This window comes from Elgaria multicarinata, chromosome 8 (genome assembly GCF_023053635.1).
Source record: "Elgaria multicarinata webbii isolate HBS135686 ecotype San Diego chromosome 8, rElgMul1.1.pri, whole genome shotgun sequence".
In the NCBI taxonomy this organism is placed as follows: Eukaryota; Metazoa; Chordata; class Lepidosauria; order Squamata; family Anguidae; genus Elgaria; species Elgaria multicarinata.
Window position 1 is genome coordinate 46392989 of NC_086178.1, and position 27375 is coordinate 46420363.

At 43.2% G+C, this 27375-nt stretch overlaps 1 protein-coding gene across 2 annotated transcripts in view; it reads left to right on the forward strand.

Moving 5' to 3' along the window:
• The first annotated feature begins 405 nt into the window (after window positions 1–405).
• LOC134402647 (glypican-5-like) overlaps window positions 406–27375 on the forward strand; it is a 505390-nt gene continuing 478420 nt past the window's right edge. For both annotated transcript variants that reach the window (XM_063132253.1, XM_063132254.1), the window contains exon 1: window positions 406–775. In XM_063132253.1, coding sequence (XP_062988323.1) covers window positions 583–775 — 193 coding nt within the window. In that variant the 5' untranslated portion in view covers window positions 406–582. The remainder of the gene's footprint in view (window positions 776–27375) is intronic.

The window sequence follows — 27375 nt, forward strand, 5'->3', positions numbered from 1 at the left end:
ATCATTTAATTATTTATTTCAAGAAATCTAATTATAGCTCAAGCCAATGAACGGATCGACCGCTCCCCTCGAGGACCCTACGGTGCGAGGAGGGCTGGGCGGCAAGACCACGACCACCTCCCGCCGCCAGACGTGCTCATTGGAAGCAAAGCAGTTTGGCGGCGGAGGAGGAGGAGGAGGAGGGGAGGAAAAGGCACATTTCGAACGTGAGCGGCTGCCCAGCTGACGGTCTTTCGAACATTCCCTGTTCCGAACGCGGAAGGGAGGGGGGGAGAGCGAGAGAAAGGACGTTCCAAGGCTGGCAACGTTCTAACAGTGGAACGTTGTCGCTCTCAAGGTCCGGACGCTGCAGCGCACCTCTCCCGCGAGGCGCCTTGCTCTCGGTTCCCACCCCCTTCCCCAGCTCGTAAGTTTGCGCAGAGAGCAAGTTTGCTCGCAGCTGAATCGGTGCTGCGCGTTTCAGCCGCTTCCCCGCCCCGCACCGTCTCCTCCCCCGTCGCGTTTCTTCGGGTTTACTTTGTGGGGGACGGGCTGCTGGGCGTCCCTGGCTTTCTCTGTATCCCTGGTAGGGAATGTGTGGAAATGGCCGGTGACAGGAGCCCCGGGGTCTTCTTGTGCCGGCGACGCTTCGGGCTCCTGCTGCTAGCCACGGCGGCGGCCGGACTGTGCGGCGGGGTCTCGGCAGTCAAGAATCCCAGCTGCCACGAAGTGAGGACGGCGTTTCAGATCCGGCAGATCGGTCCCCTCAAGCTGGTTCCCGACGTGCCCACAGCTGGTCAGTATCCTCGCTCCTTCTTTCCCCTTTATGCCGGGCTTTCTTGCATCTCTCTCCGCTCCCCAGTCCCGGCGGCACGCTCAACCGCGCCCCCCTCCCCCCGCGCCCCATTGGAGCATCGGGGTAGTAGTGGTTAAAAAAACCGTGACCTCCGCACCGGGCCAGGGGTTTGACAGAACGAGGAGACTCGGGAGTAGGACTTCGAAGCGTATGAGTGGGTGGGAACGCTGAGGGAGTTTAAATGGACGCGGAGCCAGGCAGCTGAGGCTGAATGGGACAGGAGCGCAATTGGGGAGAGCTCCGATGTAAAGCTCCAGGCGAACAGCAAAACAGCCCTCCTCGGGCCACGCGCGGGTAGGTCGGCAAACGACACGAAGAGGAGACATTTGCCGAGGTTGGGGGAGGGACAGCCTCGCCGAAATCCCCTAGCTTTGAGATTGTTTTCGGCCCTTCTCGGCTCCCCTCACCCACCCCCCGCGCATTTTCACCTCGGAGGCTCTGGGGGGCACTTCGTCGAGATGCCTTTGGGCGAGCGGGCAAGTGGACAGAGGTGGCTGATCGCACGAGGTCTTTCTCTGGGCGGCCGGGAGAGAACTCTGTTGCCTCTGCCCGCTCATCTGTCGGGAGGGAGGGCGCAGGTGTGCGAGAGGGCAGAAGCCCCTCTTGCGCACTTGCCTTCACTTGCCTTGCTGAAAGCAGCTGCTCCTGGCCTCCTACTGTGTTGCCTGGAGTGGACAACCGGGCAGAGGCAGTGATGGCTTCCCACTGGCTCACTCTGGGCAGAGCGAGCGGGGGCAAGCTGGTAGAGCCTGGCAGAGAGAGGTAGACGGGTAACCTGGGGCTGCTTGTTAACAGCCCTCACTTGCCACTGCTGCATCTAATTGCCCTCTTGCTCCCCACCTCCTGCACTGCCTGCTCACTTGCCCACTCTCTTTGAGTGCCATGATGAAGAGGACTGGGCCTAATCCAGTGGCTTACAGATTGAGGGGGCTGCAGGTGACCCAGCAAGAGAGGATGAGGTGGCTACTCCTTGCATAAGTGACAGATTCTGCTCTCTTGCATTCCTCCACTCTCTGTTGGGCCTGACTATACCACCTAGACAAGCCATTCCCAACCAATTACCCTCCAGATGCTTTGGAGTACAACTCTCAGCATTCCTGACCTGGTTAGCCCATGCTAACTAGGGCTGATGGGAAGTGAAGTTTGAAACATCTGGAGGACACCAGGTTGAGGAAGGCTACAGAAGGGGTAAGCAAGTGGAACAAAGCGGCCTTCTCTTCAGGCTAGTGCCTTAAGGCCAGCTCCTTCCTATACACCACCCAGAGAAGGAGAAGGTGAGCAAATGAGCAGAGGTAGTAGCTGCCCCTGCAAGTTGGTCCTGCTGGCTCTTCTTCTCCCCAGGGTGCTGCCCAGAAGAAAGGTGAGTGGGCACCTGACAACACCTCTTGCTCAGCTGCATTCTCTAGCCAATGTGGCAGACTGTGGCATCTCTCAAAGTGAGATGGCAGGTGCATAACTGGAGATGGTGGCAGCTGTTCCTTGCAGCCACCACTCATTTGCCTATTTTTCACCAGCACAGGGGAAATAACCCTTTGAATTTGAGAGGTGGGTGGTGTTGCTGTGCATGGCAATGAGCCAACTCACTCATTCAGTGGAGCCCAAGACACCCAGGTGCTGCTGCATGTCAGCATCAGCTGGTTAGCCCAGTGGGCCTTCCTGAGGTACTGTGCCAGGGGCAGTTTCCCCTGACATTGCCATCAGAAGGTGTTGCTTATTGGATGACATATAGAATCATAGAATAGTAGAGATGGAAGGTCTCCAACCCCCTGTTCAATGCAGGAATCCACCCTAAAGCATCCCTGACAGATGGTTGTCCAGCTGCCTCTTGAAGGCCTCTAGTGTGGGAGAGCCCACAACCTCCCTAGGTAATTGGTTCCATTGTCATACTGCTCTAACAGTCAGGAAGTTTTTCTTGATGTCCAGCCGGAATCTGGCTTCCTGTAACTTGAGCTTTTTGTGAACTGCCCAGAGAGCTTCGGCTATTGGGTGGTATAAAAATGTAATAAATAAATAAATAATTCCTTGTCCTGCATTCTGGGATGACCGAGAAGAGATCCTGGCCCTCCTCTGTGTGACAAACTTTCAAGTACTTGAAGAGTGCTGTCATGTCTCCGCTCAGTCTTCAAAACATAAAGCAATTTTTTTTAAAAAAAAATCACTGGATTTCCCCCTATTTGAACCTCTGGGATAGAAGGAAAGGATGGGGAAAGCGGTTTAGGAGGAACCTAGCCTCCTTTGCATATCTTTTATGCCACCTGCCCTTAGCGGCTGTATTTAGAAAGCTATGGGGAGCACAAATGGGAGAGACAAGGGTAAGAATGGGGCTTCATTAAGAGCCCCCAACCTTTCCTCCAATAATTTGAGCCCTGTTCATAATCCACTTTTGAGTTAACCGATTGGATAAATGAAACATTCTGCCTGCAAATCAATTCAGAAATGCCAGAGGCGCAACAGTGATCTCAGTGAATATGTAGCCCCCACCTCCATTCTGTACTTTCTAGGAATGCCATATAATTCCTACAGTTGCCAAGCTGTGCTGCAGATCTGTCTTTGTACATAGATCCAGACTGTTGGGCAAAGTCCCTCTTGAACACCACCAGGCAGAGAAAACATGAATTGATCACAGCACCAAATGAGCTTGCTGGGATAATTTGGCCCAAGAAAAAGGAGCAAACCTTTTACTAGTAGCCAGCTTAGTAAGGCAAAGTGAAATGATTTCTAGGAGCAAGTCTATTGACTTCTTGGAGCAGTGCCAAGAAAGAATTTAACCCAGACCACTTTGTAGCGGGAGTTGTGCAAAGTGGATTTTTTATATATAGCATCAGTTTTAACTCGGTCACAGGTGGACCACAATAAAGCACATTTCACAGAAAAGTCAAAAGGAAACTTTACTTATAATTAAAAGTAGCAGCTCTGTCTTTCGTCACTGTACCTGGCTGTACATATATCAAAAGTGGCTTTTACATCTTTTGCTGAAATTGATATTACATCATGGACTATTTGTTTTCTCTCTTCTTAAACTTATTTAATAGGAAATGAAAACTGATGACAGGAATGTGTTTTTTTCTTTTTTCTCACAGAAGTCTCTTATATGAAAGGTGTTTTAATAAATGCAACAACTTAAACATATAAAGTTTGATTATTATTATTATTATTATTATTATTATTATTATTATTTTGTTCAGTGGGTGTTTGGTTCCTTCAGCAGTGACTGATCAAAGTATTACAATATGCTAATACAAAGGGTAGATAAACTAGAAATAAATGTTGAATACTCCTGTTTTTAGAAAAGAGATAGGGGGGGGGGGAATACTCTGACATAAACATGGACTAAACTAGATACAACCTGCTGTTGAGAGCAGAAGCACAGCTTCCAAACAACTAACATTTTAAACACTCACATGGTAATAGAATAGTTGGGGCATTCTTACAAGGTGAAGTTATAATCTACTCAGAAGTAGGCTCCATTTTTCAATGGGCCCATTCAGAAGACGCCTTAAATCATGGCTTTAACCATGCTGGTTAATCCAGAAAGCCAGTCCGTGTTCAGAAGACACCTTAAGCCATGGCTTTAACCATGGTGAATAAGGCTTTTTTGCTTTATTGACCATGGTTAAAGTAATGATTTAAGGTGTCTTCTGAACACAGCCCAGCTTTCTGGCTTAACCACCGTGGTTAAATCTATGGTTTAAGGTGTCTTCTGAATGGGGCCAATGGGGCTTAGTCCAAAGTAAGTGGGTATAGCTCCAGTGTATTGCCAGTTTTGGTTTATTGGATTACATATGTACTTCATGCCAGAACACTTCTGTGCAATGCTCAGTGGAAACATTTTAAAATGTCAGAAAATGATTGAAGAGAGGGAGAATGCTCTTCACAGAAATGTCAAAGGCACTATCCAGTAGGAGTATGTGATACCCATGCAACTAATGTCTGTGCAGCACTTAACACTGCACTTTCGTGGGCAAACAGGGCTGCATTTTCTTAGCAACAAAATATTGTTGTTCGACTGTTCATAAGATGTAGCTTTCCCCAGAAACTGACATGATAGCTCCAGAAAAGGACTTTTGGACTCCCAGAACAAATAAGTAACAGCTGCACATTTATTGCATCAGCGAACTACTTTCTGGACTAGCCTCAGAATGATTGAACATTTGCATCCCATCAGTGACTGCAGTGTGTTGTGTATGTACATTGTATGAAATATATTAGTAACTAACTACACTACCAAGGATCAAAACCTACAAGGAATATCCATTCTTGTTGGGATCACAAGTTAAGGGCAAATTGCTCAAGTTCAGGAAGTAATTAAGCTGCTAGCCACATTATAGCAATATTCACTTTGCTGCATATACTCCAAAGCATCTGTTGCTTGCTATTGTCCTGGACTGGATTTTAGCTTGAGCAGACTATTTCTCTTTTATGGCAACGTCTTCACTAAGAGTCTGGAAAGTTGCTGACAATTAGAGATTTATTATGGTAGAGTCATGCAAATGTTTCTGCCTTTTCAAGCAGGCTAAGGAGAAGGCACTAAGAGCTAAGGGCGAAATATGCAATCTGCTCGGTAGTTTTGTTAGATAAGAGTGCCGAGAATGTTGTTTCTGCTGCTGCTGCTACACCTGTGTCCTAGGTAAAGGCAACTAAGGTGCTCTGTTGAAGTGGTTAGAGTTCCAGGTTTGGCTGTGAAAAAGCAGGTTCTGATCCTTCCTCAGCTCTATTTAAAACTTGCACTAAGCAAATCCCAGAGTGCAGGACATGGAATAATGGGCTCAAGTTACAGGAAGCCAGATTCCGGCTGGACATCAGGAAAGACTTCCTGACTGTTAGAGCAGTACGACAATGGAACCAGTCACCTAGGGAGGTTGTGGGCTCTCCCACACTAGAGGCATTCAAGAGGCAGCTGGACAACCATCTGTCAAGTACACTTTAGATTACTGCATTGAGCAGGGGGCTGGACTCGATGGCCTTATAGGCCCCTTCGAACTCTACTATTCTATGATTCTATGATTCTATTATATCTGAGGCTAACCAATGAGCCAAACTATGCAGGAGAGAAATGATTAAGTCATGCCATTTTTATTTTATTTTAAAGCAGCCGTAAAAAACTCAACATCTGATTGAAGCAGCCATGCTCAGTAGTCGGGTTTATCATCTCTCCCTGCTCTATTCCTGATAAAAACCATATCCTTCCTGGCTTTTGTTTGCCCCATGGGCAGGGCTTGCCCATGACAGTTTATTGCCTGATGCAATGGCACTCCTGTCTCCTACCCCATTCTGTACATGGAAATGAACTGGACAGGCAGTTGATAATATTGGCAACAGTACACTGTCCTTCACCATGTTTGTGGGCAGGCAGCTAGTTTAGAGGGTACAGGACAGACTGTTTGGTACACAGCTTTGTCCTCCAACAGAGGGAAATGGCTGTGGGGAGGGGCAGTTTAGAAGAAATGAGCAAGAGGCCTTTACTGTTGCTCCCCTCCAGCCTCTGCTGCTTGAGGAGTTTGCTTCACTCTACCTAATGGTAGGGCTGGCCTGCCATGAGAAAAAAGTAAAGGTACCTAAATCTCCCCCAGGTGTGGAGGCAAGTGGTACAGAATGGAAAGAATAAGCCTTCATTCCCCAACACCAAGCCTCTGATCAAAAGTGAAGAACTCTATAGCTGCTTTAAAAGTAAAAACATAAAAATATAAGCACCCCAAGATCCAGTTGTGTAGTTCTTGTGTAACTTTTTTTATGGGGGGTGTTGTTGCATAAAGGCTGAAATGCTGCTTTGAGCTCCTTGGGGAAAGAGAAGGATACAAAGCTAATTCTAAAAATATGAGTGAGGCATCCAGAGGGAAGCTACTGCTTACCATTGAGTCCTCCAGTCCTTGCTCTGCAGTCCCCAGTTCTCCAAGTAATACAAAAGTAGTGACTTTGCAGTTAGCACTCCTTTGCCTTTTGTTGGTTGATTGGACAAGACGCCCGTGAGAACCTGCCATCCTCTCCCAATGTTATGGCCTTCTTAGTTCCTTTGCTAAGCCTTAGGAGTGCCATTTCAACCTTTTAGAATGAGGAAGAAATCACACAAAAGCCACGAAACCAAAGACAGTCAGGGTGGGAGGAGAGTGGGAGCCGCCTGGTGATGTGGGGAATGGGAATTTGGGGAGCCCAGGCAGGCCCGGATTTGGCTCCCGGGCTCATGGTTCAACACCACTGCAGTAAAGTATAGAGGTTAGGGGATTGTGCTAAGGGCTTCACGGAAAAGCCAGATAGGGAGCAGGGAGATTCGAAGGAAGGAAGTAGTGGCATTACACAGGTGTTCTTCTGGGAGCCAATTGCAAACATAATGGACAAGGAAAGAGTAAGGCCTAAGTCATTTAGAACATAAGAAGTGCCATGCTGGATCAGACCGAGTGTCCATCTAGTTCAGCACTCTGTTCACACAGTGGCCAACCAGCTGTCGATCAGGAACCAACAAAGCAGGACATGATGCAACAGCACCCTCCCACCCATGTTCTCCAGCAACTGGTGCACACAGGTTTACTGCCAGATACTGGAGGGAGCACATAACCATCAGGGCTAGTAGCCATTGATAACCTTCTCCTCCAGGAATTTTAAAGCCATCCAATTTGGTGGCCATCACTACATCTTGGGGTAGTGAACTCCATAATTTAACTATGGAATTGAGGAAGCAGGAGACCTTCAGACAGATGCAGGTGGTGAAACTGAAGATGTGGTTGAAGAAGTAGGTTATATGAGCCCAAGGAAACAAGACTATGGAAGCCTTGGAAGGGAAGGAGGAGCTTGTGGTACTGGTTTATTTATTTATTTTATTACATTTTTATTCTTCCCATTAGTCTCTCTTGGAAGTTCACAACTAAAACCATAAATACAACAAGTCAGATCATAATATAAGCTATAAAAATAAAAAATGCCATATGAAAACAAAATAAGTTACCGCCCAGGGAAAGCCTATGTGAAAAGGTATGTTTTCAAGTGGTGTTTAAAGGATGTTACATTTTCTGCCTAAGTTATAACCAGTGTTTTTATGCAGATCAAATAATGGGCATTCTTGATGTGTGAGGGAGGGAATATATTGACCTTCCCTGTCCGCCTTCCTCAAATATAAATCATGCTTTACCAGCCTGCTAATCAGTTGTTTGGTGGGCTGTGTATATATAGGAGGGTCAGTATGTGAGAAGGGACATCATCCTGATGGCCACTTACGCATTGACAAAAAGAGGACAACAGATGGTATAGATCTGAATAACATTTGCATATGCTAACTTTTAAGTATAGATGCAAATTTAGAAACAATGACTATAATTTTATATCCAGTATATCTCCCAATAGTGGGGGAGACACTGACCACCAGGTCCCTGATCTGTCCTTCATGGACTGCACCAGAAAAATCATGGATCCACTACTCATGGGGCCCTCCATGCACAAAAATGTGGATCTGAGAAAGGAATCCTCATGTTTTTACATGGGAAATACCCCAAACTACCATGAAGTCAAAGAGCACAAATGCCTCAAGGACTGAACCAGAAAAATCTGGGATCCACCACTCATGACCATGCCATAGAGTAAAAATGGAGATCTGAAACAGGGATCTTCTTGATTTCATGTGATTTTTGCAGAACAAACCCCTCAGATCACAATCAAATTACAGAGCACATCTGCTTCCATGGTCTGCACCAGAAAAAATCCATGATACACCACTCTCAGGTGTAGCCACAGCACAAAAATATGCTGTATTTTGTTTTTTAACAGACCCCAGAACTGTTTAAATGGATACTGTTTTTATACTGTTGTTTTTGATGGTTTTAAATTTTGTATATTTTTAATGTTCATTGTTTTTAACTTTTGTAAACCGCCCAGAGAGCTTCAGCTATGGCGCGGTATATAAGTGTAATAAATAAATGAATAAATTTGAGGCAGGAATCCATGTGATTTTTACATGGAAAATAGGCCAAACCATAATCCAGTCACAGAGTTTATTTGCCTTCACAGATTGTATCGAACAATCTGGGATCCACCACTCATAGATGCCTCCATGCGCAAAGACATGGATTCAAGGCAGGGATCCTCGTAATTGTTACATGGAAAATAGCCAAAAACAATCCAACCAGAGAGCTTATCTGCTTCCATGGACTGTTCCAGGAATATTCAAGATCTGCCACTTATGGGTGCCTGCACAGCACAAAAATGTGGATTTGAGGCAGTCCATGGAAGCAGATATGCTCTGTGATTTGATGATGTTTTGGGGCATTTTCCATGTAAAAAGCATGAGGGTCACTTGTTTGTTTGTTTTTCTGTGGAAGCAGCCATGAGTGATGAATCCCTGATTTTTCTGGTTCCGGCTATGGAGGCAGATACACTCTCTTTTTTAAAAAAGTGTAAAACTTTTTTAAATACCCCAGCAGTTCCTTGATAATGTTACATGGTCTGCAGCTACTTAGGAGAAATTGAAGTGAAGAGGGAGAAAGGAGGTCATGGAGGCTGATTGAATCCTTTACTGTGCTGAAGCTACTAAACTTCTACAGAAACCAACAGTTCCAGTTTGAGGCAATAACATCAGATGCCATGCGAAATACCAGTATTTCACATGGAGCTCTTCCTGCCCTCCCCTCTACCTCTTCAAAATGCTATTGCAAGCAAGCTCCCAACAGTGGGCATGCAAGAGCAGAAAAGTAAGGGGAGGGGGGAACCCCAATGAGCAGACTTTGGAAGGAAAGGTGATAGTGTCCTCTCTAGTTTAAAAGACTGGTGCAGTCATCTTACATTCCTGTTGGTCTGCTAAATGAGCAGGTCCTAAGGGCTCCTTAGTAACTGCAAGGCTCCTGAGCTTAGGGAGAAGAAGCAGGCAAATAGTGGCAATTGGGGCATCTTAGAAGATTCAGGGCACAGCTCAGAATATCGGGGCCCATGCCTAGGTAGGCCTACTGCTAGCAATGCCACCTAGGATGGTTTTGTATTCTGCACAAGTCAGAGAGACAGCATAACTCTGAATTATGTTAGGCTTTTAAAAACCACTACGGAGTGTCACATTTTTCTTGTGGTTATAGAAATAAAGGAGCTGTTAGTAGGTTATTGGGGAAAAGCCATTTATTTTCTGTTCTGCAGCACCACTCTGGACTTTGCAGACAAAACAGTAGAAAACAAGGGCTGTGTTCTGAAGTGAGTATGTGAAATCTCCCTCATACGGGTCAGATCCTTTCTTATTTTGGATATCTCCTCTTAGTCTGTATGTGCTTAAACCTTGGGCTGCCTTGTAAAAGAGTGGCAAGACATTATAATATCCTAAAGTTGTAGTTTTTTTAAAAAAGGCACAGCAACAGTGGCAGTGGAATTGGAACACTTTTTGTGAGATGGTGCCAGAATGACCATTCTGTAAACTGTAGGCTGGGGAACAGGAGTTGGATCCTGTGATATCACATAGCACTTACCTGGCAATAAGCCCCTTTGAACTCATGAACAGATTGCACTGAAAATGATCACTGTTCCATAGCATACAAGTGCTGAATAGGGTGGCCGCTTACGCATCACCAGGAAAGAGGAAATGAATCTCCCAAACCCCGGCCAAAGGGGGCAATGATTTGCATAACATTTGCATGAGGAAGGCTGTGGCTTGGTGACTTGCATCTTGCTTAGTCTGCTGTCCAGGTACTAACTGTGGATGGGCAACTTCAAGGCCCTGTTATCCCTTCTCATAGTTCTTCATCTTTAAAATGGAGTTGGACTGAATAGCCCTTTAAATAGAGGATGTTTTCAAATAAAGAACTGTCCTTCCTAAAGTAGGACACCTGGCCACTCTATGAACAAGATTGTAGGTATTTAGTTTTCCAGAGTGTTCTATGTATTGTAAGGATGCAACTAGGAACCTATTTCTTTACCTTTCAACAACGTACAGTGCTTATTATATATACCCACTTATCTGGGAGTAAGCCCCATTGAATGTAATAGGACTTCTGAGCATACAGACACTGAGTAGACACTTTTCCATTGTGTACAAATAGTGAGGCTTTTCAGAGGGTTCCTGTTTTCTCCCTGCCTCATTAGATCCAAGTTTGCTCCCATGAAAATAACAAGCTAGTTTCCCGGAAAATAACAAATAGCTACAGATGTGAGAAGTTAATATGCTTTTAAACTTTGGCTGACATGTCCTTTAATTAAGGGTAGAAAGAATTGCACAAAATGGTATTGATCCTCACTGTGTGTTAAGTATTTCCCATGATCTTAACAATATTTGTTGTCAGGCAGTCGTATCTTCTCTCTTCTTAATTTCCAAGTGCATACGTCCTTAATTTGGTCAACTGTGTGTCTATGGTGACCCTATTTTGTTGTTACAGTGTATGTCTGATTATTATTTTTTTAAAAAAAAATGTCATCAAAAACACATAGAAAGGTCTGTGCTTTTAGTTGCTTTATTGACATAGGAGAGCATCTGTGTGGGCCTGTATATTGTATGTCCGTGGATTTATTAAAAGGTGCAATACAATACGTACCCATATATTTCTCCACCCATGGGGTGGGGAAGTGATTTTGAGTAGGGAGTGGAAAAATTAAGCAGTTCCTACATTCCCAGTAGAAGTCTCAATGGGACGCTTTTCATTAAAAAACTCTCTCTCTCTCTCTCTCTCTCTCTCTCTCTCTCACACACACACACACACACACACACACACACACACACACCAAACAAGTGGGATGACTGCAATAGTTATAACATCCAGTTCGGAAATCAGTCAAGAAACAATGGGGAAATAGCGGAAGGATATAGTAACAAGACCATACCATTAGCCTAGTAATAAGTGTGATACATAAGGGTCCTATTGACTTCATAAGAACCTAAGATGAGACATGCTGGATCAGAGCAAGAGTCCATCTAGACAGCATTTTGTACACACACTGGCCAACCATGTGTTGACCAGAAACCCACAAGCAGGATCTGAGAGCATCTGATATACATAGACATAATGTCTCTGATACTGGAGATAGCATAAAGCCATCAGGCATTTCATGTGTATTTAAAATTGAGTAATTGTTTCCAAACAGAGAGCTTTTCCCATAAGTATTTTTCTGCAAATATGGCATCCTTAATGTGCTTGTTTATATCATGGAAGTTGTGTAACAACTACTACTATTGTATGTTGGAAGAGAGGCTGAGGGTGGTAAAAATATAAAAACATAAGTATCATTTCTTCCCACCCGTAGCTAACGGGCGAAAATAACACAGAGACAGTGAGAGAGAATGAATCCTATGATGAATGAAAAATGTTCAATGAAATGGCGTTGTTAGAAACTGCACTAAAAACAAAATATTACTTGGCTTGGAAAACATGATGTGTAAATCTATCTGGACCTTGCCTCACACTAATCTTCTTTAAAATCATTTTTAATATCCTAAAGCTCTGTAGACCCAGGAGCCAGATCTTTAACTGGAATAAGCTAATTATGTTCACTTAAGTAATTGCTGGGGAGCCCCCACTTTCTTTTCAGTGGAGATTAGGATCTTGGATTGTGTGATGCATTCAAACACCAATTCTCATGTAAGATTATTCATTCACTGTAGTTATGGAAGGGGCATGGGGGCGGGGGTTGCATTCACCCTGAATTGATATTTTGTATGTCAGTTTATTCTGAAATACTACACATTTCTTGATACGCTTTTAATAGGAATAAGGTGGATATTCATCCAACAGCAGGATTGTTTACACTAAAGCTGTGTGCAAATGGGCCTCTGAAAATTTTCCACCCTATTTGTAGACAGGCAAATTTCACAGAATTTCTCCAGGAGGATGAAAAATTCTCTCACCATTGGCAGGGGTTATAGCACACCTCCTTCCTTCCTCCCTTCCTTCCTTCCGTCCTATGGGTTGTTGCTCTTTGTGCTGCCACTACAAGTGGAAACAGCATCAACTGGCTCCCATTGGCAGGCTGGCCCCCATTTCGTATCCTTCAAAATGCAGGTGTGAGGGAAGCAATGTGGTATCCAGTGTCATGAGAGAAGTGGAGCTAATGCTGTCCTAAAATCTGTTTTTCAGTTTCCTTAAAGTTTTCTCCCCTCCTTAAAGTGGCTTTCATTTTTCTACCTCATTTTCTGGGCATTTTATAGCTCATTTGAAAATTATTTGGGTGATGTTTTGAGGTTAATAGATGTGAGGTGGCTGAGAGTGCTGCTTATTTTCTTTCTACTACCAATCACACCATTACTCTGCAGCCTCCCAGGCTGCCTGGGCTTCCTGATCTGAAAAGCCTCATGGGAGGAGTTAACTCCTTATGTCTTCCCCTGGGCTTTAATTGAGTGTGGGAAGCCAAGGAGTCTGTTCGCTGCTAGAGAAATGATTGTACAATGAAAGAGAAGACATTGATGCACACTCTTTGGCTACCCCATAAGTAAGGAAAGCTCAAGAACCCAAAACACAACCCATTTCCCGGCAATGGCAACAGTTAGAATAATTCTCACGACATAGCCACAGGGAACTGGTGTATATAGGCAGTAAGCCTATATACACCAGTTGCCGGGGGACATGGGTGGGAGGGTGCTGTTGCACTTGTGTCCTGTTTGGGGGTTTCTGGTCAACAGCTGGTGTGAACAGAATGCTGGACTGGATGGATCCTTGGTCTGATCCAGCATGGTCTTCTTATGTTCTTAACCAAATAACACTAAGGTGTGTGACGACAGGGCGCATGTCCCCAACTCTTGGCATTTTATGGCCCATGGAGGGCTGGGTAGGGTGATCTCTATCACACACCCTCACTGAATTGCAATTGTCCACCCTTGGCTTAGCCTACCTCACAGAGTAATTGTGAGGCTAAAATGCCTCCCAGAGCTACCTGGAGGCAGAGTGGGGGTGCAAAAAGTAAATCAGCCTATAAATACAGAAACAAATAAATCACTACAAATCAATAGTAAGCAATGCCAGAATACTTATCTTTGGATTAACTGCATTGCACCAAGTGAGCACCCCCCCTCCCACGTGTTCTAGTAAGTTCTACTCTTTAATTATCAGATCGTCTGTAGGTGCCTTGCATTAAAATCTGGGCAGCACATTTAAAAAACTGCTTGCTGATAAACAAGGGTCTGAGTTAAATGAAGCCCATACATGATAGATATTTGAGATCTCATGCTTAGGTTACATAAGCTGAGGTCATTAATACATGAAAGACTGAAGACAAGAGAATTATTCTTGGTTTATTTCCTCCCCTTTTGCTGACTTTGAATATATAATTTTCCTCATGGATTCAGAATCTAAATAGCTCATCATTTTGAGAGTTTAGCTGAAAACTCTGGTGAGATAGGACAGTATTTGGCTAGGGAACGGATAAGACCAAGTAGCCCCTGATCCTAAAAGTTGGTGCTGATGTGTCTCTATGAAGTGCTACTATAAATGTCCTATATTTTGATGTTCTGTTGGTGCAGAGGTTGCGGTGACCCTGTTCTCATACTGAGTAACAAAATTAGCCTGTAAGCTGGGGACATCCAACTTCTATCCTGAAGTGTAGTATCATTAAGTGCCATTAATGATGTCACATGAAGTGTTTGAAAAAAGAAATTAGCCAAAATTCCTTCCTCTATAATGTTGTTAAAAATAAAGACATCCTATAATGGAAAGACTGACCATCCTTTCTTAAGTAGCTTCTGAATGCTTTCAAAGATAAAGATTATTTTGTATTTTTTATGAATACAAAATAGCTTTGGCTATGGGGCGGTATATAATTCATCATCATCAACAACAACAGCAATAACAATGAATCCCATGTTCTTACATTATGGGGCTGACACATTTGCCATTTCACCTTGGTGCCAACTAGGGATGAACAGATCTCTCAATCTCTGCCTCGCCTAGATAGTAGGGGTTTTAAGGTGAGGCTCACTCTGTCATGTTTCTGCAGGAGCATGTGATTTTATTTTAATTTAATTATTTTGTCTTCTTTTTGGATGATGTGTAAGTGGCCACCCAACCTGACTGTTGGCCAGTGTTAGCCATGTGGAGCATATAACACCATTATTGTAAGAGCTTCATTTGTTGCTAGTTTCTTTCTGAGCTGAATTCAGGATACCTTCAAAACCCTATGTAGCCTGAGTTCAGGTTACTTACGGAAACTTTTACCCATATATACCTCCCTGTATATTGAGATCCAGTGATGGAAGCTTCCTGCAGGTGCCATTGCCATTAGAGATGAAGTTGATGGTCTAACAGGGTTGACTTCCCTTTTGTTGAACTCTCTACTACCTGATATGTGTCAGATCTTTCTGTCTGGCCTTTTTAATAAGGCTGTGAAGACTAGTCATGGGCAGACTTACCCCAGGTAAATTCATTTTTTTCTTGGGAAGCAATAAATTCATTCATGTTAGCTCAGACAAGAGTTCTCCTTTAATACAAACTCTCTTTTTATGTATGTGAGTTTTTTGCATGCACAATATTGAAGTATATCCTGGGAGCTGTAGTTTGGAAATGCATACTGTGGAATGACAACATGCATTGTCACGTTATGTACTCCTTCCTGCCTGTTTCTGCAAGGTTTTTCTATGTAATGCAAACTCACCAAGAATAGTGAGTTCTATGTAATGCAAACTCACCAAGCATAGAGGAGCCAGAGAAAGGAATGGCACCATCAAGACCTCCTCTTCATAGAACCAGTTGCTGGGGAACAGGGCCCTGTGAGGTGGCCCATGATGTCCAGATGATGCACAGGGGAATCTGGGGTCAGGCCGCGCTGAAACCTCATTTGAACCGCCATAAGCGAAGTCACGTGCGGAACGTCTAGCAGGGTCCATGGCTTTTTGCGGCTACTCGCTTACGAGTAGCCGGGAAAAGCCACAGACTGGGCACAGCTCTCATACGAGCGCTGTGCCCATCGGGCCGGGGGGGGAGATAGGGGGGGAAGGCTGGACCGGCAGGAGAGGGGGATGACGGAGGGCGACACACATCTCGGGGACGGGGAGGGATGGCGGAGGGCGACACACATCTCGGGGACGGGGAGGGATGGCGGAGGGCGACACACATCTCGGGGACGGGGAGGAATGGCAGAGGGATGGCGGGGAAAGAGTGGGCAGGGGGCAGGGGGGGGATCAGGAGCGGGTGGATGGCTTAATTAAAAAAAAAACCCACTTACCTTGTCCGGAGTCTTCAGGGCGCATGTGGCCCCTTACAACAACAAAAAAAAATGGCCGATGCTGCAGGGCTTCCAGAGTCCTTGCGCGTCGTGCATGTAGGAGGCGGGGCGGCGCGCGCTAAAGTTAGCGCCCCGCCTCCCCGCCTCCCTGCTGGCTTATCCGGCATAGTCTAGCAAAGCCCGAAGTTGTTGTTGCACCCATGTCTTGCTTGTGGGTTCCTGGTCTACAGCTGGTTGGCCACTGTGTGAACAGAGTGCTAGACTAGGGTCAGATCTACACCAAGTAGGATATGACACTTTGAAACTGTATGTGGAGTGTGTCCTGGACCCCAACAGTTGTCACTACTGTTATAAACCATTTTAAAGAGTAGTATAGATCGTTCTTAGATGTACCCTTGATCTGATCCTGCTTGGCTCTTGCCATGAACCAGAGAGGCAGTGGTGGTGAGGAGGGAAGCAGCACTGGATCATTCCAGGGGGATCTTCACTTAAGAACCCAGGCTAAGGAAGACCCAGGTATGCACATAAATAGTGTTGTTTCATGAAGACTGTGCATGCTCCAAATTTTGTGTTCAGGCCTGAACATAACAGAGAATTCATGAAACATTGATTCAGGCAAGCAATTTTGAACTTAACAGTAAATTCATAAAGCACCAATTCAGGTGAGCATTATGAACAGATGAGTTTCAACCAGCAACCTGATTAATTACAACATTTAGCAACATCACTAATGAAGATTGTTCTTTTCAAACAGGTTTATAGTCTGGGGTGTGCATTTGTTTATAATCTTACCTTTTTGTGTTAAATGTTTGGGTATTATCTTAATTATTTTAACTTTTAATGTTTCTACATTGGCTTGGATCCTAAGATAAGTAAACCTAGGGGAATTCAAGGAAGGGAAGTTGCTTTCCCCCACCCTTCAGCCACCTGCAACCCCCACCCTGAAGCCTCTCTGGAAGGCCAGGGGTGGGATCTTTTGAACAATACGACGTGCTGCAGACGGGGGAAAAATCATTCTATCTTTTGAATCATACTATATATTAGGAAAGTTATAATACATTTTCATCTTTGGAAGGTGCTGGATTTCCCCCACTCCTTTCTATTGTTGAGATTCAGCTAAGAGTATGGCCACCGATTATTGTGCTTTTTCAGGGAAAATATAATTAGCACGGGGCAATATTTGTATGTTGAAGCTATATGGATTTTGTTGACATAATGCATAGCCTGGACTCTAAACCCAGTGGATGAGGTTACTTACACAAATGCTATAAAGAGTTGGTGGAGATTGTTGAAGAAGGCCTCAGGGCAGCACTTACAGATGTTATGGGAGACATCAACAGCAGCTCTGGGAGGATAAAATGATGGATTTTGAAGACGATCTTCAAAGAAATGGAATGATCTTTCCAGGCACTTAAAAGGGAGACACATTAATTTTTATTGGCTGATAAACATTTTTTTTAAAAAAAAACATCAGCTCTCGTTCTCTCTCTCTCCCTCTCCCCCCTCTCTTTCTCACATACATATATACACCATAATCCACAATGCTTTTTGAATAGGGGATTGGATGACGGATGATTGGGAAAATAGAAGGTAATCTGTATAAACCATCATCATTTTCAATTGCTCTAATATTTGCCATCATTTCTTTTACTGTAATGTCCACCATTTATTATCCATGCACTGGGTTCTATTTTGGCTGAGCAGACTCTATGTGGGTTTATCTGTCAAGTTCCTTTTATTTCTCTAAAATAGATCATATGCTTGATTTTCCTACTAAGCTCTTTGTTAAAATGAAAAGTATCTTTTATAGAAGTGAAGTACATTTTGTGAGCAGCAGCATTCTGTCAAAGTCATAATTCTGTCATATGCCAGATGTGCAATGCACTTACTTTACTAGCTCTGGAAAGCTTTTGTCCCATCAGAATGAATGATTAAAACTTTATCTTCTGAACAATGATTTAAATTCAAGTGTCTTTGACATTTAATCTTGGTTGTTCATCAATAAGGCAGGGCTCTTGGAATTCAGACTTATATCATGGATGTAAATGTAAGTGTGGTTTTTTGAATTTCTTTGATTCAGAAATCCATTTGAAAGTGTTCCACTGCCTTAACGAGCCTGGTCTAGTGGCATGCCTGATGGAGTAAAACTGTTTGGACTTTTCTCAGCCGGTAGTGATCAATGGACTTTAGTAATTAAGTGGCCCAATAGTTGCTACAGAAGCATATAAAAGGTCAGGATGAGAGGCTATCAGCCTGCCAGTGCTACAAAATATGGTGTTTGTTCTAAAGTTGCAAAGGCTTTGCTGTCTGTAACACCATTGCATACAAGGATGTGTTTGTTAAAGATCTGTGGGGGTGGGGAGGCTAATATTTATGGAGACCTTGGGTTGGATCCAGACCAAGTTACAATTGAAAATTAAGCCATGACTTAAGTTGTTACTAACTTGTCATGAATTTTATTTAATTTAGCTCTCCATTCCCTTACAAAAATGTGGAGCTCAGAAAAGGTTGCAATCTAAGAAAGTGGAAAGGATTTTATGCCAGTTCTGTTGATAATTTCTTTTTATTTCTTTTTTTAAAGTGGTAATCTCATATGGACTTTTATTGAATATGAATTTAGTAATTTTTATGGTTTCCACTTTGTATGGTTTTGTCTTGCATGCTACTTTGAGTGGCACCTTAGGCTTCCATCCTTAAAGGAAGCCTAAAATGTTAAATAAAGTAAATAAGTGGCCAACACCATCATCAAGGTTTAATCATTCTAAAAACTGCTTTATAATCCCTCTCAATACCTTTGGAAAGGAACTGTAAGGTAGAGTGGTTATTGTTTAGGGAGCAAAGGTAGCGAGTGGCTTGTTCAAGACCTCCAGATGAAAGTCATGGCAAGTTGGAAGCTCTTTTATCAACAGGTGTTGTTTCCAATGGAGACTGATGGCTTTGATGTCACCTTGGATAGCTCTTTTAACATTCTGACTCATTCGGATTGAAACTCAGAGCAGATTTACTGCCCTGCTGACGTCAGAGCCACCAGCCTCCACTGGTTGATTCCTTAATATTGTAAAATGTTATTGAGATTTTTCAGTCTATTTGATATTGTGCAATTTGTTAATTAGGCTAGAGGGGAGGAGGTAAGAAGAACATATGCTTTGCATACAGAAGGTCATGCAAATTAGGGAAGTAATTCCATATTATATGGTTGTGCAGGTTTGATACCTGGTATCTTCAGGTAGGGCTAGGAAAGAGTCCTACCTGAAATCCTACATGGGTTGCTGCTGCCAGTCATTGTTGACAATACTGGGCTAGATGGACCAATAGTATGATTTGGTATAAAGCAACTTACTGTGTTCCTATATGCCTTGGCAGTACAAAGGAAGGTCACTAAGGTAGTCAGGGTGAAATGGAAAGGGCTAAACTGCATCCCAGTGTCACAGCTTTGATCAAAATCACAGCCCCTGTGGCTACTTTTTATGTTTTGAAAACCCCAACAGACTCAAGAGATCTAATCATAGAGCTTTTGTATCATGTCTGTTTTGGCACCAAGGTCCTGGAAAGACAAGTTGCTATCATACAGAAGCGAGTGCCAGATGTTTAGAGAATATGTGTAGCAGCAGCTCAGCTCCCATCATCATTTCCCGGTCACCTGGTGTTATTTCTGGACTACTGACTTTTTTATCTAGTGGATCTGCCCCATGAAGCACTGGCTCTGCTAAATCTCTGTTGAAGCAACCCCGCCTTCATTCTTGTCTCACATGATACTTCCAAAATCTCGCACTGGTGTTCTCATGGCAACTGATATGTGAACCTTCCCTGACTTGGAACCCTCCAGATGCGATGGACTACAACTCGCACCATCCCTGTGCTGGCCAGGAATGATGGGAGTTGTGTGATGCATCTGAGAGTGGGGGCACCAGGTTGAGGAAAGCTGCTTTACATCATGTTGGAGGAATCTATGTAGGGCTTATTCCTGGTGGGGATATCTTTTCCTGTCTTTCTGTCTCTTTCAGAACGTAACTCTCTAATCTGGGACCAGCTGCCTATTTTATGGGTTCTCTTGTGTGCTGTCCATTTTTATATATTTGCATGGATAGAATTACCACCAACAGATGGAGACTTTCAGGTCCCTCTCTCAGGCTTCAGAAAAATAGCATTAGGCCCAGTGATTTGCAAGCAATGGGCAGGGCAGGTGAGTTAGAGGAAATGTTCAAAATTTAAACAAAAGAAAGAAATGAAAACAGGACTAAACCTCTTCCTTTACTCAATAGACTCAATAATAATAATAATAATAATAATAATAATAATAATAATAATAATAGAATAATAATAATAATAATAATAATAAATAACAATTATACAACACACACAACCCCCTTTTACTCATACATTATAATCACAAATCCAAGATAAAAGTTCTTTTACATGCTATATGGTTGCAAATAATGAATAAATATCAGTGCTGCTACACCTTAGGCCATCTTCTTCAAGCAGATGCTAATGAATTTAATAAGCTGCAGAAGAGAATAAGCAGTAATTCTATTTTATAGCAGCAGTTGGTGATCTTAGGCTTGAACCAAGTAGGTGGTTTAGCAATAGCACCAAAATACCTTTCTGGAAAGCCTGTGAACATGGCAGGTTAAAAAGATTAGATTACAACACTTTGTTCTAGATGATAAAGGGCAGCTTTGAACAGATGGAGTCTTGGAACTATTTTAAAATTACAATTAGGGAAGTAATTCCATATTATATGGTTGTGCAGGTTTTTAATGGATGATGATGATGATGATGATGATTAGATGTCTACTATCCAAAATATGGAAGAGGCAATTTTAATCCACAAGAGAGGCCCTGTTTGTGGATAAATGAAACAATTGTCACAATAAAATCTGGTAATTTTAGGCTGCAATCCTATGCATGGATACCTGGGAATAAACCCTATTGAATTCAATGGGACTTGCTTAGGTGGACATGAATAGGAGTGTGCTCTCAGTCATGCACTGAATTTTAACTTTGTTTTATTGAAGATCTCAGTGGAATAATATGAACCTTAAATACTGTTGTCAGCCCTTCCTGGATTTATTTTCTCCTAGTTGTGCTTTGTGGATGTATGTCTATGGGGCATACTTGGAATTACCAGAAATAGGAATTTCTGGGTAAATAAAATATTCTCCCTTCCCCCATGCAGTGATACAATAAGACTGTCTGGCTCTCTGTTAACATAATGGGGTTTCTTTCAAAGTCAGTACTAATAAAAAGGCATTAATATGATAAATGGAAAGAGAGCTGTTGTGTTAATGGCCACCCTGTAAATCAGTACAATAAATTAAAATTAGCAATAGCTGTGCTAAATTAATTATTTAGAATTGGCATAAGATCATGATAGTGCAAAGCTATATGTAAAATGTACCCTGGAAGCTTTAAGAATGCTTTGCTTCATTTGCAGAAAGGATCATTCCTATGCTAAAAACATATACAGAATTCAGTTAATCAAGCCATCCTTATAATTTGCCTCTTATTCCGTGAAGATATGACACAGAGCTGTGTGGTTAATAATGTTTCAGTAAATTTCTAACAACATGTCAGTTTTAAATCTAGTTTGTAGATTTATGGGGGCAAAAGAAACATAAGTTTGGCTGATCCACAGTGGCCATACCATTGATACAATAAGAACTGTCCCCTGGTTTCTCAATCTTTCTGTTTCATTGGGCATTCCAGAGTGATGGTGATCTGTTTGTTCAGTTATGGAAAGCCAGTCTGACCTGAGAGGTGTGAATTCAAGATCCCATTGCTTGTGTTACAGGGCTAATCCAGACAGCATGGGAGCTGCTGAGGTGGGGCTGCTTCCTATATTACACTCACAATGTCTGAAGGGATCATATGGGAGGGTGCACAGTTACAAGATGGGGGACACTTGGCTCAGCAGTACTACAAGTGAGAAGGATCTTGGAATTGTTGTAGATCACAAGCTGAATATGAGCCAACAGTGTGATGTGGCTGCAAAAGAGCAAATGTTATTTTGGAATGCATTAATAGAAGTATAGCTTCCAAATCGCACGAAGTACTGGTTCCTCTCTATTCAGCACTGGTTAGGCCTCACCTTGAGTATTGTGTCCAGTTCTGGACACCATACTTGAAGAAGGATGCAGACAAGCTGGAGGGGGTTCAGAGGAGGGCAATGAGGATGATCAGGGGTCTGGAAACAAATCCCTATGAGGAGAGACTGAAAGAACTGGGTATCTTTAGCCTTGAGAAGAGAAGACTGAGCAGAGACATGATAGCACTCTGTAAGTACTTGAAAGGTTGTCACACACAGATGAAGGCTAGGATCTCTTCTCGATCATCCCAGAATGCAGGACATGGAATATTGGGCTCAGGAAGCCAGATTCCAGCTTGACATCAGGAAAAACTTCCTGACTGTAAGAGCAATACAACAATGGAACCCATTACCTAGGGAGGTCATGGGCTCTCCCGCACTATAGGCCTTCTGGAGTAGGGTGACCATATTTGGGAAACCAAAAAAGAGGACACCTAGTGTGTGTGTGGGGAAGCAGCTTTCTGAGTCCTGCAGAAAGTATGTTATTCCCCCGCCACCTTAAAGAACCCGATTGGAGTGGAGGAGGGGAAAGGATTTCATTCTGCACCACCACCATCCACTCCAATTGGGGCCTTTTCTATAATGTCCACGAATGACCCACTTTCCCCTTTAAGACCTCAATTGGAGCTCGGGGTGGGGGAATGACGTGCCTCAAGAAAGCATGTCATTCCCTCCTGCCATGCTAATGGCAGCCTTAAAGAGGAAGGTGTGTCATTCCAGGACATTATTGAAAATTATAGAAAATCCCCCCTGACACTATGGAAAGAACAAAAACCAGGACAAATCCAGGGAAATCCTGACAGTTGGTCACCCTATTCTAGAGGCAGCTGGACAACCATCTGTCAGGGATGCTTTAAGGTGGATTCCTGCATTGAGCAGGGGGATGGACTCGATGGCCTTATAGGCCCCTTCCAACTCTACTATTCTATGATTCCATGATGTGCTATCATCCTGCACACTTTTGCCAGCCCCTGTGTGTGTGTTCCTGCATGGATACTGTCTGTACCAAATATATAAAGCAGCCCTATCTAGAGAATTTCTTAAGGGCTTCATGTGCTGCTTCAAAAAATTCAATCCCCATTCTCCGTTTGTCTCCCAATGAATGGGTTCCAGATGAAAGGTTGTCACTCTCCAAGGGAGCAGTATAGGTGTGGAGTTCTCCAACTTCCACCCCCTCCTGCCTTTTCAGAACTTGTTGTTCCTGGTCTTTCTAATTTTGTGCTAAAGATCCCAAAGCAAGAGCAAGCTCCTTACGTACGCATGCCTTTAGTCTCTATGCCTGGCTAGGTTGCTGGTGTCATCCCTTCTGGCATCAAGCAACGAAGTAAAAGTACAGATTCTGCAAGGTGAAAGTGGCAGCATGATTCCCCTGCTAAAGTTGTGCGTAATCACATGCTGTCTTCATAGCACACTGTTTTTGGAGAACTTCTTAAAACAATTCTTGATGTTCTCTCCATGCATAGAAGCAGGTGGTCAGCTTAACGCACACACATTTAGTGCTAATTCAGTAGCAGATATTGGAGCCTGTGCCTGATCTCAGTGTTTCGTTCAACTTCAAATGTGAACTGATCATTAATGGTGCCAGTGATTAGAAATAAGACCTTTGTAACTTCCTGTTTTGCTGCATTGGCTGGTTAGGTAGCAGAATCCACATTCTTACAGCCCACCATCCTGTTTCTCATAGTAGTGTCCAGCCAGATGCCTATAGGAAGCCTGCAATGGGCAAGAGCCCTCTCCTACTACTGTCTCCCAGCAACTGGTCTACCGAGATCCTCCTCTGAATCTGGAGGTAGCATATAACCTTTATGACTAGAAGCCTTTGATCTCCTTCTTCTCTATGAATGTAATTCCCTTGTAAGCCATCTAAGCTAGTGGCTGTCACCACATCTTGTGATAGCAAATTCCACAGGTTAACTATGCACTGTGAAGTAGTACTGGGTCTTCCACCAAGTAATTTCTTCTTCAGATGACCCTGGGTTCTGGTATTATGAGAGAGAGGGAAAATTAGCCATGGTTCTGTGACAGTAGAACATCTACTCATTATATGCACTAAACACTGGATTCTGCTTTTACCAGGGTCTTTCACATAAATGACTTTCTTCTTGCGATATGTAGGCCAGAGTTATTCCAAAATGGTGCTGCTAATAACTATGGGAAGGAACAAAAGTGCAGTAATGCAGTACAGTAAGAGAAAATGCTGGGTTCAATTCCTATCATCCAAAGAAAGGTTGGGGAACCTGTGACCCTCCAGATTCCCTCACCATTGTCCTTAACCATTGATCATGCTGCCTGGGGCTGATGAGAACAGAAGTCCAATATCATCTGGAGGGCCAAAGGTTCCCCATCCATGATTGGCACTGTAAAGGATTGCCAGTATTTGGACCAGAAAAAACCCCTCTCTTAGTTTTTGGAGAGCCAATGCCAGTTGAAGGAGGCCATATTGGGCTACATAAAGCAGTGATTTGGTTTGAACTGATCTAAGCCAGATTCAGATCAAATTCAGCAGCGTTCCCCAACCTGGTGCCCTCCAGATGAGTAGGCTTGCAACTTCGATCATTCCCTGCCAGCATGGCCAATAGCCATGGAATTGTGGGATCTGCACATCTGGAAGGGACACATTTGGTAGGCATGAGATTGGGGAAGGCTGATATACAGGCGCAAAACTCCACTATCTTAATAATGAACAATGGTTGGACACTTGTGAAGGGGGAAATACATGGAGTATTTGGCAGGTGGTGGTGAGGAAACATTCCAGAAATCATGGCAAATACTGCAAAGCCCATGGAAGGCCCCAAAGGAGCAACTCAAGCCTAATTCATTCTAGGGTCCTTGGCCAGTAGACAACCTGTAGGGATTTATTTTTATTTATTTATTTATTTAATTACATTTATATACCGCCCCACAGCCGAAGCTCTCTGGGCGGTTTACAACATTTAAAAATAGTAAACATTAAAAGTATACAATTTAAACACACACACACACACACGCACACACACACACACATAAAAACAGTATAAAAACAACAGTATCCATTTAAAAACAACAATTGTGGGGTCCATTAAAAACAAACTTAACGTTGTTAAATGCTGTTAAAATGCTGTTAAAAATGCCTGGGAGAAGAGAAAAGTCTTGACCTGGCGCCGAAAAGATAACAATGTTGGGAGGCCTATTTCCATGAATTTTTCTATCCATTTGTGTAGGGGGAATTTCTGTATACTTCATTTGTAGGCTGCTCATTGAGAGGGACATTCCTCATTAATTCAATGTCATTTAAAAGACGTGTCACTTTCATTATCAGAAAGGTGGAGTACAGTATGACATATGTTTTTAAGGCTTGGGAAATAATATAGGATGCTTCAGAGGTGTTGATTTTTAATAAATCACTTGTGTTATCAGTCAAAATCTCACAAGTATCGTTGAAACACAGGAGAGCTTGCCTTCTGACATGATGGTCTGGTTTTGTATCAGGCACAGGAGTTCTCTGGGCACATCACACGCAATTAATATTTACTGGTATTGTACAACACCAAGCAGAGAGTGAGTAATTATCAAATCATCTCCAGCTTAATGGCAACACTGCAAACTTGGTTCATATTTGGCACAAGCGCTTTCCATCCAGCACTTTTAAGTTAAATAAAACTGCATCTCTTTTTCTACTTCTGGAAGATCAGTTTCCAGCCGTGGTGCCAAATTAATGCTCTCTATTTAGTCTGATATAGAGATGTTTTATTTTTCTGCGGTAAATTCACAGTGCAGCCTATACTGCCAGATCTGTGGTATAAAAGAAGATACAAAACAGCAGAATGTCATATCTCTCACAGATGAGAGTGGTAAAATTATTATTTTTTCCCCAAGTCACCACTTTGTTATTTGATGCTCTGGAGTTTTGGGGTTGTTCTATTTCCACATACAATTATTATTGGATTTTGATCTCTGATTTAGCTGAAAGGAATTTGGGAAGTGCATACTTGAATCAAGCGAGTTCATAGCAAATCATACCAAATGTAATAAATAAAAAAATGTAATAAATAAATAAATAAATCCAACTGCCAATATAATGTAGCGCGGATAGTTCAAATCCCCACTTGACTATGAAGCTGATTTGGTTGCCATGGATCAATGAATTCTAATTTACAGTATTGTTGTAAGATGAAATGGAATATGTTTAAGCTATTGGTTTAAGCGTCCTTTCACCTCCCCACCACAGTACACCACCCTAATTTCATTGGAGGATGGACAGAAGTCAAAGGTGATAAGTGAATGAAATGTGTGGTCCTGAAAGGCAACCAATCCAAATTGTCATAATAAGGATGTTCCTGATCATTAAAAGGCAATCTCTATCTTGCTAATCTTTTAGAGTTCTTTGCAATGCTGGTGCCAGGCTTTGGAGGGCCCTTGAGCAAGACGACCTCAATGAGCCCCCTGTCTGGGTGAGTGTCCCTTCTCACTGCCAGTGTCCCTAGCTCCTCTTCCTCTTTCTCATCATAGCCACCATTTGCTTGCTAGGCAGGCAGAGAGCTAGTGAGCAAGCAGGCAGTGGCACCTCCTGCTCCTCCTCCTGCTCACCCCCTCCATTGTCTGGGCCAGACTGAGAAGAAGGATACAATCGTGAAGAAATGGAGCAAGTCCAGGGAGCTCTTTTCAGTGGCCCCTGCTGGGGTGTGGGTCCCTTAGAAGGTGTCCAACCATGCTACCTGATCCTGATTATTTGAAAGTGCCAGTAAGTAGGAGGACAAGGATGATCCGGTAGGTGTTCAATGCAACTTGTGAGGAGTAAAACTGGAGAAGGGACATAAGCATGCATACAAGCCCCAATGTCCCTATGCAGCCATTTGTTTAGCACAAAGATCTGGAATGGGTTTGCAAGCCTATTCAGTTGAACATGCTTACAAAGGTCCCTGTATTCAAGAAACCTGCCTTATTAGTAGTGGAGGCTGGTAGCTCTGATGTCAGTGGGACAGTGAATCTGCTCTGGGCTTCAGTCAAAGCAACCGTCCTTTCAGTCAGAACCAGCTGATCACACCTTTAGAGTTCTGATTGAAACCTGGGAGTACATTCACTAGCCCACTGACATCAGAATCACCAGCCTCCACTGTTTATCAGGTTTTCTGATTTACAGGTAGGGTTATAAACCCATTCAGCTGAATTTGCCAAGAAACTAGGGATGAGCAAACATCTCAGTTACATTTTCTCCCACATTTTAACTTTTTGAATTTAAAGATTTCTCTACTGAATATGAAGAACTTTGCAAGTTTTGTTAAATACTTACAAGAAAAAACTAAAACAAAATTCTCACTCATTTTACACCAATCAAATTCAATAGGTAAAACTATTGGGAGACATTGCTTGGCCC